Here is a 15,572-nt window from a genome sequence, read left to right as displayed (position 1 = left end):
GAGGGAGAAATCACAATATGTTCTGGGCTTTGTTGAGCCAAATATTGCAGTGATGATTTCCATATTCTTCCCTTGAAATTTGAGCACTTTCAAGGGGCAGAAAATGGCAAAGAAAGAAACAGCCCCCCCTCCCTGCAATTCTGTACCATAATTTTAGGCTTGGAATGTGTTTGCTGTGAGGCCTTTTCAGGATTAGTTATGAAGAATTTTGGGATCACTGAGTATTCCTAGTCTTATCTGCCACAAAGGCTAAGTTTCCTGCTGAAGGGAGCCCTGGAAATGACAGGTGCAAGCTGGAATCCAAAGGCAAAGCTCTTCTCTGCTTTGATGTATGCTCTGTGCACCCAGATAAATTCTGCTGATTAAAGTCTGCTTTATTTGGTGTATGATATCAACTGATTTTTACCCTGGGTAAACTAACTGATCTGATAACCTTAGATTTAGAAAAGTTTAACTCATTAACAGCCCGGCCCGCTTACTTATTATCGGTATTGTAGCTTAATGAAACATTCACTCCCTTCTCCATTAGTACAAATATTTATCCTTTCAGTGCAGGTTTTTATTTTTCTATTAAAGTGAAAAAAATATTTTAAAGTACAGTTCAGAGCATTACCAAGACAGAAACATGGAAAATTGACATAAAGAGTCCAACTGTCAACTAGAAATAGTTTAAAGGCACAGCATCAGGTATAAAGGCATATTTCGAGGTAGCTATTCCTTATGAAATAGTAAGAAACGACCTAAAGAAATCCATATAGGCACAAGAAGCAGGGCAAATTGTGAATCATTTCTTCAGGAGTTGGTGGTTGAATCTCCCAATTGAATTGGGGTTTACTATACCTAAATAATAAATCTCAGCCACACTATATTTTAACTATTGGACTGTCTATTTTTATCTAGCTTACTACAGAAGGAAGTATGACAAGAGTTACATTCATACATCATACTGAATGATGGTTTATTTTAACTAAAGTTGGCTGAAAAAGCACACTCAGCTAAGTTAATAGCAACCTTAAGTCATAAACCACAGTCTGCAAGCTATAGTGCAACACATGGAAACGGTGCATTAAATCGGCATTTCTCAACCATGGTGACATGAAGATGTGGAGAGTTCAACTCCCAAAGTGAGTGGGGGATTCTGGGAGTTGAAGTCCACGGGTCTTCACACTGCCACAGTTGAGAAATATTGCATTAAACCAAAATAGAGCAAACTCTATGGTTTATTATGTTATGTAACTCCAGCGTGCACCTTGAAAAGTTTATTGAAAAAGATCACTTCCTTCGTTTAGGTAATTCTGCTATGACATAAGAGGCTTTTTAAAAATTGTTATTTAAAAAATGGCAAGTAGCAAGTGATCTTCTGGAAGTAAAAAAAAAAAAACCTGGGAAAGGAAAAGCTGCATCCTAGTGAAACTTCTCACCACTGGCTGCCAAAGCAGAAGTTAATAAAGAAGTTTCTCCTCCTGTTACAATCCAAATGTAAAGTCTCTTTTCAAGTCCAGACGGAAACCTACAAATGCTTCCTTGGATATCATGGAAGGAAGAAGAACAGTTAACTCTCTTCCTCTGTCCAGTTTCATGTCGTCATAAGAGGACGCAAGGCCTTGATTTGTTCTGGCGTTTGGCCTTCTTGATGGCGTTCAAAGCTATGCTAGCCGCTTCACTGAAAATGGGCTCAACGTTTTCCCGAAACTTGGCTGAACACTCGAGGTACATGCTGGCACCGATCCGGCAACAGGCTTCTTCACCCTGCAAGAGACAATACCCACAGAAGCCTTAAGAGATGGCATTGAAAGCAAGCAACAAGATAAACTGGTTGATGGTTTATGGATTTTTCATGCTGCTTTGGGGAAGTTGATGGTGAGAAGGGCTACTGACTAGGAGGACACGGGGGTCCCAGGAGACAGGAAGCTGTGTGCTCTATATTGCCCCATCTTAAAAGTTGTAGGAGTGAATATATGTACTTCGATCTCATCGCACAAGAGAGGCAAGTGGACTCACCTAGCCTCCCAAGAGTCTATAGAAATTTTCAATCATCCTGGTCATGGTTGTACCCAAAGGTATTTTTCCAAAAGGCAACTGGACTTTCTTGGTTTTTTTTCCTTGAAAATGTTTTCATTTTCAAGAAAAAAAAAACCTTGAAAGGAGCAGAACTGAAGAAGCTTCTTGGATGAGAAGTGAAACTTTTTCAAGGAAAAACCCAAGAATGTCCAGTTGCCTTTTGGAAAAGGGCTCTTGGGATGGATTCCCTAAGTCTAAACCAAATCATTTTGTGGCTCAGTGCATTGTGTGTAACTCGGTCATCAAATACTTTTCGATGCTGGGTCAGGAAGCAAATTCAGCTCTTCATCTTACACCTTCAATCAAATTGCTCTTCCGGTGAGAAATAGCCTCCACATTGAATGCAGATGTACCTGAAGCTTTGGTTATGGCTGATGCCTCCTCAACTGACCTGCTCTTTGACCTGTTGTTGCTTGGAAGGACAGGTGACCTGAATTCAGTGGTTTATACCTGAAGAAAGAGGTAAGTGGCTTGCTCTCCTTACCTGCTTGTAAGTGATCGGTTCCTGTTGAGCAGAACGGAGCTTTTTGAGGTGTTCTTTGTCTTTCCGGAGATCAGTTTTACAACCCACCAAGAGGATGGGGATTCCGCGGCAGAAGTGGTTCACTTCCTGGATCCACTGTTGGAGAACAAAGCGTGGATTTTGCTAGATGAGCTCAAATGGAATAGGGGTACATGATATACTAAGCTGTGGTTTGCAAGAAATGTGACTTGTTAGGCGCCATCTTCTCCTAACTTTCCTGGTTTATCCTCTCTCGTCTTGAAGGCTGAGAGTTAGATAAATGCTGATGGTGTAGCTTTGGAAATACCACAATTACATATACTAAATGATAAGTTTCTTCAATGAGCTGCAACTGGTTTGATTTGTAGTTTATGCAAATCCCTAAATCATGGCTTACAAGCTACAGTGACAGCACACCAAACCAACTGGGAGAAAGCTCCAGATCGTATGTGCACTAAAGGGCTTCTAAATAGCAGCTTCACAAAGAGGTGACTGTATAGAGAAGAAAATCATAATTCTTTCATGTTTTAGTTCTAAAGATCTCTTACCTTGATTAATACATTATCAAAACTAAAAGGATTCATGACATCATAGCAAATCAAAACCACATGAGTGTTTTGGTACGAGAGTGGCCGTAAGCGATCATAATCTTCTTGTCCTAAAAGGAAGAAATTACCAAATTTACGTACGTTTCTACATGTATATGTATGTCTGGCTGACTTCTTTCTTGCTCTGTTTTTTACAATAATGTGTGGAGCAGGTAAATTTGCCCCACAGAGATTACCTAAACATTTAGAGGAACACCTAATTTGGATGAATAACGTTCTTTTTTTAAAAAAAGCAGAATCAAGATGAATATTACCTGCAGTATCATACAAATGTAAGACGACTTCTTTTTTCCCCAGGGTGACATTGGTTGTGTATTTTTCAAAGACCGAAGGGGCATATTGCTGTCCGGAAGTGGAAAATGAGTGTTATTAGTATACACTGTCAAATTTCACAGCTCCTCCCAGAGTGTTTTACAACTTCATATTTCCCTTCTACAAAAATAGCCACAAAAATTTCCAAATGTTTAAGTGATAGCAACCATGTGTATTTAAACTGTTTTAAAAACTGTCTTCAAACTCTTTTAAACTGTCTTTAAAGCTGTTAAAAGTGTGTTTAGACCTTTTTAAGGATAGCAGACTGAGTCTTGACTGCTGATAGCTTGTTTCTTTGCCTCCCATCTTGATGAAGAGGAGCAGATAAAAACATAGATAACTGATGGGCAGCAAAAGAACTAGCTGTCCAAAAATACTCAATAAATCCAAATGCCTGAAACAGCCATTGTGTTGGACTAAGACAAAGATCTGTAGACCTTCAAAAGGCTAAAGCTTATTGGGTGTTTTTTTTTTTTTTCTTGTTTTAAGCTGCATCTAGGATGTGGCAGACCACAGACCTCCACATATCCTGTCTTGACTTCTGCCTCTTGGTCCAGGAGTTCTTTCAAGTAGAACCCACATTGTGTGTGGATTTCTGCAATTGTTCAAGCATCAATCCTGGAAGTAAAGGCAGATTTGTGCAAGAACTGGATTCTGCCATGGATTTCAGTCCCATGCATACTTATGCATTGCTGAGTTCCTTGGAACTAGACTTGCATTAATGGTTGTATCAACTTCAGATTTGCTATGGGGCCACATTGATTGCAGAAGCATTTATTCATTCATGGAGGTAGCAAGTTGTCCTTAACCTAGAGCCATGTGCAGAAAAATGGATGATCTCTGAGGCCATCAAGGATGTGCAATCTCCTAACTTTTTAATCTGAGACAAGTAAAGCAGTAACGGGAAGTCCATCACTCATGCATCCTGTTGCCTTGCCGGCTACATAGATGTTGAGATGTTTCCTAAGATGCACCACCAAGGGAAACACTTTTGCTCCATTTTAGTAATTTCCACAACGTTTGCATGTGTAGCAATAAGGCAAGACTTTTCACTTTATTTAAAGCTATTTTTTCCACTTCTCAAGTCAATAAATATGGGAGAGGCATGCCTTTTGCCTAACGGGACAAAGATGGAACCCCTCAAAATGAGGCTTGAATGACTCTTATTCTTTTCTTTTTAAAACAAAAAGAAATTGAGGCTTTATTTCCTGTCTTTTAAGTTTGTTTATTTATTTATATGCCTCTATTTATTTATATGCCTTTATTTTGATTCATTTTGCGATGGAGTCAAGACAATGTTGCCATTTTCCAGGGCATTAAACCCTTGGGCCATCCTGCCACTTGGGAAGGACATAGGCTGTAACACTATCAAACCCATCATCCCCAGCTGTGTTGGTCTTGCACGTCTGGACTGGTTTTCTGTCCGCTACTGGCCAAGAATCTCCTCCTGAGAGGAACATTGCCTGAGGGAGGTGCTACAAATGGCACCTTTGCCAAAAGCAGGAATCCTCCTGAGGCGCCAGAATGAGGATGCCAGGGGATTATGGGATCCACCATGGGGGTGGAGGTGGGAATCCCTTTCTGAGAGATCCCCACTCTCAATAGAGAGAAATGCCGCCTTTTTTGTTTGTTTGTTTGTTTGTTTGTTTGGTGCCTCTGAGGGGATTCCAGAAGCCTCCCCTGAAGGAAGCTTCCAGACATTCTAGAAGCTTCCCGCGCGGGGATTCGGGAACAGGGAGCTTCCCGCGCGGCGCGAGCTGAGGAGGGGGCCGAGCGAGCCCTGATTGGCTGAGAGGGTCAATAAAAGCCGGCGCTTACCTCGGGAAAAGCGCCTTTGGCATGCACCAAAAGGAGCGAAGTCTTCCCGCAGCCGCCGTCACCCACCACCACCGCCTTCAGCTCGGTCTTGGAGCCCTTTCTCGGATCGCTGGCTTCCCGGCTGCCGGGTCCCGAGCTGTTTCTCTCGGCCATGGACTAACGCCGCCGCCGCCGCCGCCTCCTCCAAAAGACCCGCTCTTCGTGCGAGAATGGAAGGGAGGCGGCGGAGGCCTCGCCTCCTTCCTCCCCGCTGCGGCTTCGGAAGGTGGCAAATCGCCGCCGCCAGCTTCCCCCTATAAAGCGACGAGGGAAGCCGCCCTCGCCCTTCTGCATCAACCCAACCCGGAACGTTGAAAAGAGCTTTTCTTTCCCCGCTTGGATACCGCAATGCGGGCTCTCTTTTTGCCCGGGTTGTCAGGACGGATCACTTTAGAGCCAGTTTGTGGTTCAGGTGCTGGCTTAGAAAAAAGCGGGCGGCTGTGAGTTCTTGTTCTGATTCAAGCAGGAAAAGCAGCCAGACCCACCTTGCAGTGTCGTTGTGGGGAAAATAGGAGCAAGGGAGTATTAGATAGGGTCACCTCTGGGTACTTATAAAGAAATGAGATCCATAAAATAAAAGGAGGTGAAGGTCTTCAACCGGGTTATCTTCAAGTTACATCATCCCCAAAGTTGTGGCACAGGTTTCTGCAATTTGGCTTATCTCCCCCTCCCCATGTACACACCACCACTGTTGCCTTATATCAGGGGGCTCTTCAAACTTGACAGCTTTAAGTGGACTTCAACTCCCAGAATTCCTTCTCTAGTCATGTCAGCTCAGGAATTCTGGGAGTTGAAGTCCACAAGTCTTAAAAGTTGCCAAGTTTGAAGACCCTTGATCTACTCTATACCTATTCTACCTCTTTATCTTTTCTCTTTCTCCCTCTATCTATTCTCCCTCTATTCCAGGAGTCTTCAAACTTGACAGCTTTAAGACTTGTGGACTTCAACTCCCAGAATTCCTCCTCCAGCCATGTTAGCTCATGAAATCTGGGAGTTGGAAGCCCACAAGTCTTAAACTTGCCCAGATTGAAGACCCTTGGCCATTATATCATGGCCAGCTGGTTGGGGCTGATGGGCATTGTAATCCTGTCTTAGGGGACACAGCCCCAACTCAATTACAGGTAGTCTTTTGACTTACAACTAGAGCTAAGCCCAACATTTCTATGGCTAGGTGAGACTATTGAGTTTTGCCCCATTTTACAACTTGCCACACTAGTTAAGTGACTGCAGTTAGTAGCGGTTCTTTAAGTGAATCTCACCTGTCACAAAAGATGATTAATATGACCCTAGGAAACTGCAACTGTCATGAGTCAGTTGCCAAGCGGCTGAATTTTGATCACATGACCATGCGGATGCTGGAACAAGTAAGTGTGAAAAAACACTCAATGGCACTCAGTGCCACTGTAACTGAAAGTCACTAAATGAACTTGTAAGTTGAGGATTTCCTGCATTTAGTATCAATTTGCCTATGCGGGTTTCCAGAGTCCCCTTCACTTTGTCCTGATGGATCCCAAGCCAAGTTTAAGGCTTTTTTTAAAAATAAATGCAACAAACCATCTTGGAAGCCCTTTATGCAAAAAATAAAAATAAAAATGAGGTTGCCATAATGATTTAAGATCTTGGTGCTGCCACACTTTTGTTTCATCTTCTGGGGTACCTTATTCTTACCAGGAAATTGTTTCTTGCTCCTTTCCAGCAAGAAGATATGCAAAATAAAGGACGGTCTTTGGGTTTCAAATAGGATTTGGAGTACTGTACAGTGCAAGCATCTGGTGCATGTAAACAATGCTCCCTATATTTTTATTCTTCCTCCGATCAGCTTAAAAGGTAGTGCATGTAGTCTTTTTATTTTTTGCACGCATGCAGGTGGGGAGGAAGTTATCTGTGAATCTTTGGCCTGCCTTTTGAAGTCTCACTTTGGGATTAAGAAATAAACACCCACGCTCGCTAAAAAGATTTATAATACGGACGGCAAAGTCCTTTTCAACAAATACTGCTTTATTTTTGTCTCACACCGTTTGCGCGTATGCTATTTCAACACAAAATTTACATTTTTAAGTACAAGTTTAGTGAGCTGGCTCAGCAGATAAATTGGGAGCCGTGTCCCACTATCCAACTTAGCAGTTTTAAAGCTCTCAACAGGTGGCAGCACCTTGCCTGGCAACATCCATGGAGGTTGGCTTGGATGTCCATGAAGTCACCATTAACGGAGAGGCCGTTTTTTTCTTCCTGTAGCTACTTTGTGTCACCACTAGATGGTCCTCTAGGCCTAAAAAAAATCACCACCCATGGAAGTTTGCTCTGACAGTAAACGGAAGGGGAAATTGCTACCAGTCCAAAAAGCAAAAGGCGGATGGCGGAGGGAGACGTCAGCTGACCCGAAAGCACAAGCAAGCGATGTCTTCTCTTCCACGGGGCTTTGGACCTGTGCTCTTTGAATGAGCCTCACGGAGAAAATCACTTCTGAAACCTGGGTAATTTTGCAAAGCTTGAAATATTTAAGAAAAATCCATTCCGCTCATTGCACACTAGCTACAATTGGGAGGTGGGATCAAGTTCATGGAAAACAAAAGGCAGAAGTAACTTCTGACTGATATTGACCATTGTTGATGCAATGCTTGTAACTGACTTTTCTTGAAAAAGCATTACAAGTCACTGTACTTTAATCCCATTTTTTTCCCTTTCAGGGATTGGGAACAATATGTTCTGTGCCTTTGTTTTATCTGCATAAATTACCTTGTGTGCTAAGTGAACTTCTGGTTCTTCAATGCTGCCTTTGTTTCCTATCCTCTCCCTAAAAGGCGTAGATTTGCATAATTTTTAAATAATTAGTACAGTATACATTTCTGGCATTCATTTATAGTTGGGACTACTAATTACAAAACCTCTCAGCCCTAAGCATGCCAGTTTTGTACTCTACTGGTGGGTGGGTGGAGTTCTACTATATGTGTAATATACAAGTTGTCCACTCCGTAGTAAACACGGAAACGGGAACAAACCACATCTGTAAAATGAGAAACATACTTCCTCCTTCTCTAAGCCTAGCATGAGTTAGCACTGCACCTAATAGCAAAACTGCCCTCTTAACTATGTTTTACATTCTCCCTTTAATTTAGCAACCTCAAAAGCATGATATTGGCGGAAATCAATTTACATAAACAGTAAGTACAATAAACCTTATTTTTGTATAAATTGGTTCAGGTGGTGTTGCAAAGTTTCATTGCTCTACCTTCCAGGTTTCATGTTACAGCATTATGTTTCCTCTGTTGCATGCTGACATTTGTTCAAAATGTGTAACCCAATGAACTGAAATAGGCCCGAAAATGACACAGATTAGTAATGGCAATACTCTAATCTAGCATTGTAGCTTTGAAGCATTTATAGAGCTGCTGCTTGAATAAGTTGACTCCTTTTTATCTAGCTAGTGGGAAAACATTGAAATAAACACAAGACTTATTTAACATTTTCTAGCAATTCACTCAAGAAGACCAGACCAAAAATTCCTTTTTTAAGTAGGGAAAAAAAGGTCTAAATTAAAGATACATTCAAATATTAAGCAAGCTTAGGGAGATTTGCAAACATGACAAATGTATGACACTTTAAGCAGGTCACTTAGACCTAACAGCAGCATTTGCACAACATTGCTTAGTGATTACCGGTGAAGCCACAAAGAACAAGGTTTTGCTCATTCAAATCATTTTATTATTCAGTGTGTTACATGAATCAAGAAAATGGGTGCATTCAGTAATCAAGTGTCTTGAGCAAATCCAGCCTTCAGTGGCCCTCATGTAGATTTGTCATTTTCAATGGCCAAGGCCAAAGTCCTTGAATATTCTAAGAGCCAATAATCCTACTGAGAGCCCATCCACGCTATTTGGTAGAGATTCGCACTGCTAGCAGCTGCCTTTTGAATACTTGAAAATAACCATTTTACCAGAGGAGTCAGTAGGTTGAACTTCACTTTGTTCCATGAACTGAATCAGTTTATTTTGGCTCAGCAAAATAAGTTCACACATCGCATCCATCTAGGTTTGATTTTTAGTTTAGCGTGTGATTTAGAAGTTCACACAATGGGAAGCCAACTATGGTCTCCCATAAAACTCAAACCTAATTTCTTCTAAAAGTGATATATTAGAATCCAGCCCTGAAACCTCACGTGCACAAAATACACCACACCATGCCATTTTCAGTACTATCCAGAGCACATGTCATCCAGCTATTGGAAAGCATAATAAAATGAAGCCCATCATAAAGTAGAAACAGTCTGAAGTTCCCTGCATTTAAGCAACTTGAATTATGCTATTTCCTCATCCATCTCTTAGCGTTGCAAAGCAAACATAACTAAAGCTGGCCTTTTGAGGAAGAGCATAGTCTGCTTCAGGACTCGATGTTTTGCAGTCTGACACAGAACTTTAACCAGTAGGCACGTGTTTATGAAAAATGTCCTAATATTTTTGCCTTAAAGGGATGGCATTCATCACCAAGGCAATTATTCAAAGGTAATGGGATCCAAATGGCACTTGCTGTTCTCAGATTATCTTTGCCACTAATACACCAACTGGAAGGACTCTGGAGGATAGACATACAATTTTATTTTGTCTAACAATTTTCCAGAAGTGTACAATTAAAGAATTGGCTGGCTCTTTTTGGGATAATGTCATGTCTGTGTGCTTAGGCTTACCAAAGCTACCAAATTTAGCAGCATTACCAAAGCTAAAACTAACGCAGTCCTTTTGCCAAGCTCCAACAATGCCATGTTCCTTGGCCAAATCCAACTCCTCAGTAGAGTATTCACACAAACAATTGCTGGGTTAGATTGCCAAGGGCTGCCTAATCCAACATCAGGCACTTGAGAGCAGTTCGGAAAAAGAGGTGAAATACAGGCCAGTGCATCCTAGCAACTGCTCCTTAATAAATGACAAGATCTGCTCCTCAGCCATGATTGGCCGAGAGAGCCACAGCAGATCAGACTGATATATAATATTTAATCAAGACCAGACAGATCAAATTATGGCGTAGCACAATATGCGAACAAGACTGGGTTCAAATAACACATTAACCTTGGTTTGCTATGGCCTGCTGGATAGACAACTGGCTGCATATACAAGACGACAGGACAAACTGACTTGCACACCACCCAGCAGTGGCTTCGTAAACACCACCATTAAGACCGAAACTGAGCCAATCACATGATGAACGTGGAGCTTCTGTTTTGTTCCTTCCTTGTTCCTTACGGCACGAGCAGCTTAACCTTACTCCATAAAGTATCCTTCTTTTACGTAAGCTCCTACTGTATTCCTCCATTTCTCTTCCCTACCATATGCGTTCATTTCACATTAGGAAAGTAGGAAGCCAATCCTGTTTCTTTTGTTTAATCTCTTTCCGCCCGCTTGAAGATCCCCTTATAACTGCCTAAACAGCCCCCTTCAGCCTCTTTCTTCCTCTGCTGGAGAAAGGTTTAAAGTTTAAAGGAGAAAAAAAGCATTCAACTACTAGACCTTGCTCCGGACAAAGAGCCATTCAGAAAGTGCAAACATTTCATAAAACTGCCCCTCTGTACTCAAGTTTTCTGGCTCACAAAAATGGGTGGAGTCTTGGCTGTCTAAATATACAACAAAACAGGAAACGGGCCAAGAGACTTGCTTGTAAGAACTTGCTCTCACACAGCTTATTCCCCAATGGTTGAGTGAAGTTAGTTCGGATTTCCCCGCTGGCCTCAATTCAGATGTTTTCTTGTCCTACACGGACACTGAACCATTTGGTCTAGAAAAACATAGAATTTCTACCTCTAACTTGAAAATCTTTAGAAACACTGGGAATGATGTGCCTTTTTGCACATCAAGCCTTCTCCAAGGACAGTTCAAAAGGACTGAAGTGAAATACCCTTGAAAGTGACATACATTGAAATATCACTGCTGTTTGGCTAAAGTGATGAAGCAGGCAAGCCACCTCTCCACAAATTCAGTGCAAATCACCCTCTCAGGACAATTTAACAAACTCAGCCAACACAGGTCTACACTATCTGCATAAATATGCTGAACAAATTCCAAAAGTCTGTTTTGATCAACCAAAAGACTCAATCGTAGAGCCTTCGACGCAGCCACCATGTTGAAATTTTTAAAATAAACAGTCCAGTATCTAGACATCCCAAATTAGGACACAACAGTGTAGTACTTAATCCAGGCACTTCAGTGAAGGAGGAAGACCAGGCATTCTATTGTGTCTAAGTCAGTATCACAACTATTCACGCAAGCTGCAAACATTTTAATTTATACCTTACCTCAGCCTTGAAATCATGGGATTAAGTTCTACATACAATTCTCCATATATTCCAGCCTTGCCTTCACACCTATCTACAGCGTGGGGGGGAAAACTGCAACTGTATAGATAGAACAATGGTACAGGAAATCTGTGTGGATTGCTTGGAAAACACTAACCTGCAATACTCTAGCTAGCCCAGTTGCAAAAGACATGGAAGCTAAAGAGCAGCCATTGCACAGTGACCTACATTAGGCTCAGTGCAATGTGGAGGGAAAGAAAAACCCAAGGAAGATGCACAAAGATCTGGCTGCAGGATGAAGCTTGTACTGGGCTGCTGCTGGTGCCTGGCTCCGACTCATCTGAAAGGAATTTGAGAAGCTATCGGCCGCTACGACTCTGCTATAACACACCAGCAATCTTGGGGCAGATGCCTTCTTAAACCAGCATCCAGAGATTGGGCTCGCTGTTCTCACTCCCAGCAAGTAGGTCACCTACTGAGGGAGAGGAAATGGTAAATCGGTAGAAGATGCACGCAAGCACTCTCCCGGCAGGATTGTTCACATGGAAATAACAATGCGCCAGGATGCCTCTTCGTTCAGCCTGGTGGCAGAAATTAAAGCCAGTTCTCCCAACCCCACTTTAAAGGCCGCCAAGTGTACAATGTCAGACTAAGCAGGTTGACTCTGAAGCAGTTGGCTAATTCACCAGGATTATGTCCCACTTGTATGCTTTCGACTTAAGCAATCGCTTTACCTTCTCTCTTCCCACAAAGGCCAGAAGGATGACGTAGCTTAATGTTTAACAGGCAGGCAGAGTCCGTTCCTTGGAGCTGTTGCTTAAAAACTGGTTTAACCGCTTGAGCAAATTCCCCGGTAGAAGTGGTAAAATGGCATCCGAGAGGCAACACCCAGGGCCTCCCTCTGAATATTTTAGCAGCAGCAGCAGCAGCAGGAGGGATATGGAAGAGAAATGCTTCAACCCTCACCCCTCCCGAGAGATTGATAGGGAAGAGAAAGGTCAGATGGATTTACGCTTGCCGATCCTTGCCTACTTTGCCGATCCGGCTGCTCTGAGGACAGCTAATCTTTTTCTAAGCCCCAAACCAGAGCTGGGGGCTCCTCTACTCATTTCTGCATCGATTAAAAAAACAAAAAGATCCTGGCCGAGCCTGTGGAAAAGTCTGCATGGAAGAGTCTGGCGTGAAGTCAAGGCCCGAGGCGTCGCCCTTACTCTTCCAAAAATGCCCCCATTTGGAAGCAGCCGAGCGCAGTGAAGCAACCCGGGGATCCACTGCTGGAGAGAGAGAGCCATCTTGGCTGGAGGAAAGAGAAGGGAGTGCCCGAGTGGCTCTCCTGTCCTTACTCTGGATCTCGGCCCTGCAAATCAAGGGAAGCAAGCGGCTTCAGCTGGGCTACGCCTGACACAGCCGCCCCACTGCCAAGTGGGCAGATGCCAGCAGGAAGAAGCCCACTCTGGTCTGACAAAAGGGCACGGCTCCCTTCGCTGCTGCTGCTACTGCTGCAGCTGCTGTTGTTCCTCCTCCTCCTCCTCCTCCTCCAACATGGCTGAGCTCACCCTTCCTAGGGGTCAGGGCTGGGGGAAGAGTGGCTGAGCAATGCTGCCAACACCCAGCTTGCAGCTTCCAGGGCAGGAGCTCAGGGTGAGTCCTCCCCACCCCTTGCCCAGCTGCCTGCAGAAGCAGCAGCAGCAGGGGAAGGCAGGCAGCGCCGCCATGTCTGAGCAACCCTCTCCCTCTGCTGCAAGCAAGGGGGGGAGAGGCTGCCTTCCCCAACTGTGTCACGGAGCTGCTGCTGCTGCTGGAGAGACGTAGAAGGGCACAGTCTGCTGCCTTAAGAGCCCAGCTATTTTCGCTTCTCCCCTGGGAGCGCTCAGCAGAAGAGCAGGCAGGGCTGGAGCCCAGCCAGGGCTTGCTGCAACACAGCCACCATCTTTCCCCGTCCCTCCCTTGCAAGGCAGTGAGGAGAAGGCGAGGCATCTCGGCTTCCTCCCTGCTCCATCCGAGGGGAGAGGCAGGGCCCGAGCCAGGGGGCTGTCCGGGGACCAAAGAAAGCCGCTTGGAGCAGCTCTTGCAAGGCGGAAAAGGAGAGAGAGCAAACAAAGCGTCCCACTGGGAGCTAGCCTTGCACACGGCCCCCATCCCCCACCCCGGCACGGCTCCAGCTTGCCTGCCTCTGAACAGAGAACCGGCCAAACTCCATTTTGCTTCCCTTCCTCACACCCTGGAATGTGTTTGTTGGAGGGGGGGGGGGAGCTGAGCAACGCCAACTCGCTTCCATTGCTGCGGATCGCTGGTTCTCTGGCTTGGAAAAGGAAAAAGCATTCAGCAAAATAACGAACAACAAAGCCCTTCTAAAGACTGCAGGAAGCCAACCTCTCAGCTTGTCTTTGCTTGCAATAAGGGGGGAAAAAAACACATCCTTCTGCCTCATTTTCAAGGGCAGCAGTTTGGCAGCTTCTCTGAAGTCCGCCTGGATCCATCGAGCAGCCCCTCCAGCTCAAGCCCAGCGCTTTGTTTGGCCAAGATGGAAGAAAAGGGATCGGATCCTGGTGGTCGATCCCCACCCACCCCCAAGCCGCCCAGATCGTTAGCAGTATTTTCCCCTCCACCCAACCGAAAGTAGCTCAGATTTCCATCCTGGAGGAAGCCCTTTTGTCGCAGAGAGAGAAAAAAAGAGAGAGAGAGAGAGGCCTGCTCTCTTCTTCCACTGCAAGGGCAAAAGCTTTACTTACCCGCACACCATTCCTGACGCAGATCTGGAGGTGAAGTTGGGGGAGGTTGGGGCATATAAAAAGGGCGGAAAAAAGCCCACTATTGCTAAATATTGGCTACATGCTCTCTGATCTGCCGCAAATTTACAAATCAAATCTCCTCTAGTCACATCTATGGCTAAAAACAACAGAACCAAAGCAAAATACAAAAAGGGAGTTACGACATCTTATGAATTTGGATTTTGACTCCGGCCAATTTGGGCTGCCTTAAAAGTCGGTACATTTCGTGATTTATGCCGCACCTCGAGACAACGGCGTGGTCGTTCCTCCCACCCCACCCCACCATCTTTTAAAAATACATGATCAATTTCTGCCCGATCCGTCCATGTTAGTAGTGTGGCTACTCCTGATTTTAAATTACTGTAGGTCAACATCTCAAGCATCTCTAAGCTTCAGAAGCAATTGGTTTAGATCAACAAGACATATATATAGAGAGAGATATAGATATATATCATGACATGCAGATGAAGCCTGAAAGAAATAAACCAGGAGAACTGCGGTTAACATTAACATGAAAACTACACTTATTATTAAGAAGGACAGAATGGATCGGGTACTTACAATGTAAAAGGACAAAAGGAAAGGATCCTGCCTGTTTTGCAAGACTCTCAACGGTGCCTACCTCTATAGCTTTAACCACGTTACCTTGTTAGCACGGAAGGATTTAAACTTTTTAAAAGATGGCCAGGTTACGTTTGTTTTTTTTTAAAAGTGTTTCGGACTTATCTCGAAATGTACACTTCAGGCGAGAGAGAAGCCAGCGCTTTCCAAAAAAAAAGATCAAAAGACGCGTGTGATTGACTTTGTTTGGTCATGCAAAACTGGGACTTGCTGGCGTTAAGGGCGTGCCATGACCTAGTTAAGACACGAGAGCAAGACGGGCTCCGAGTGAAGATGGGGAAAGGAAAAAACAAAAAAATCCGGCTTTTTATCACGTCTTCCTCCTTCCTCGGGGTCCTTCTAAAAGACGGCCAGGCATTGCACGCGAGCGGGGAAGCGCTCCTGCCCCGGCCCGCCCGCCCGCCCGCGAACAAAGGCAAACCCAGCTGGCCAGTTTCATTCCCTTTTTTGCAGAAAAAAACATGGCCGAGCGCGCCCGCCCGCCCCGTTCCTCTCCGGCCGCCTCTCCACGGCCGTCTGCGGGGCTCGCCTCGCGCGCCGCCTCTAATAACGCCAGCCGA

The 15,572-nt window shown here is 44.3% G+C and overlaps 1 protein-coding gene and 1 long non-coding RNA gene across 3 annotated transcripts; one reads left to right on the top strand and one right to left on the bottom strand.

The window, feature by feature from the left end:
• Nucleotides 1–537: 537 nt before the first annotated feature.
• On the bottom strand, nucleotides 538–7,687 carry RHOF (ras homolog family member F, filopodia associated). 2 transcript variants are annotated; one of them, XM_026686798.2, is made up of 5 exons: nucleotides 5,302–7,687; nucleotides 3,426–3,513; nucleotides 3,112–3,221; nucleotides 2,546–2,680; nucleotides 538–1,749 (listed from the first exon to the last, which is right to left on the bottom strand). In XM_026686798.2, exons 1-5 carry the CDS (start codon nucleotides 5,452–5,454, stop codon nucleotides 1,585–1,587), a joined length of 651 nt encoding a protein of 216 aa, XP_026542583.1. In that variant the 5' UTR covers nucleotides 5,455–7,687; the 3' UTR covers nucleotides 538–1,584. The 2 variants fall into 2 exon arrangements, with proteins under 2 accessions (XP_026542583.1, XP_087799069.1); XM_087942943.1 differs by having other exon boundaries at nucleotides 3,112–3,513.
• LOC148129579 (uncharacterized) lies at nucleotides 7,647–8,530 on the top strand. The gene is made up of 2 exons (XR_015745279.1): nucleotides 7,647–7,814; nucleotides 8,457–8,530. It is a non-coding gene; the product is annotated as an uncharacterized LOC148129579 (long non-coding RNA).
• The last annotated feature ends 7,042 nt before the right edge of the window (nucleotides 8,531–15,572 follow it).

The sequence above is a fragment of the Notechis scutatus genome, chromosome 13 (genome assembly GCF_049901735.1).
Source record: "Notechis scutatus isolate UNSWTSFEM ecotype Mainland chromosome 13, rNotScu1.2, whole genome shotgun sequence".
NCBI classification, from domain to species: domain Eukaryota; kingdom Metazoa; phylum Chordata; class Lepidosauria; order Squamata; family Elapidae; genus Notechis; species Notechis scutatus.
Note: the sequence above shows the minus strand (reverse complement) of the source record. Positions and strands in the feature narration are given on the sequence as shown.

Excerpts from the sequence above, each read along its gene's own strand:
- RHOF (XM_087942943.1), bottom strand. The coding sequence starts at position 5,454 with ATGGCCGAGAGAAACAGCTCGGGACCCGGCAGCCGGGAAGCCAGCGAT. Across the intron at positions 2,681-3,111 it reads TTGATAATGTATTAATCAAG|TGGATCCAGGAAGTGAACCA; the intron begins GTAAGAGATCTT and ends GTTCTCCAACAG. Across the intron at positions 1,750-2,545 it reads AACCGATCACTTACAAGCAG|GGTGAAGAAGCCTGTTGCCG; the intron begins GTAAGGAGAGCA and ends TGTCTCTTGCAG.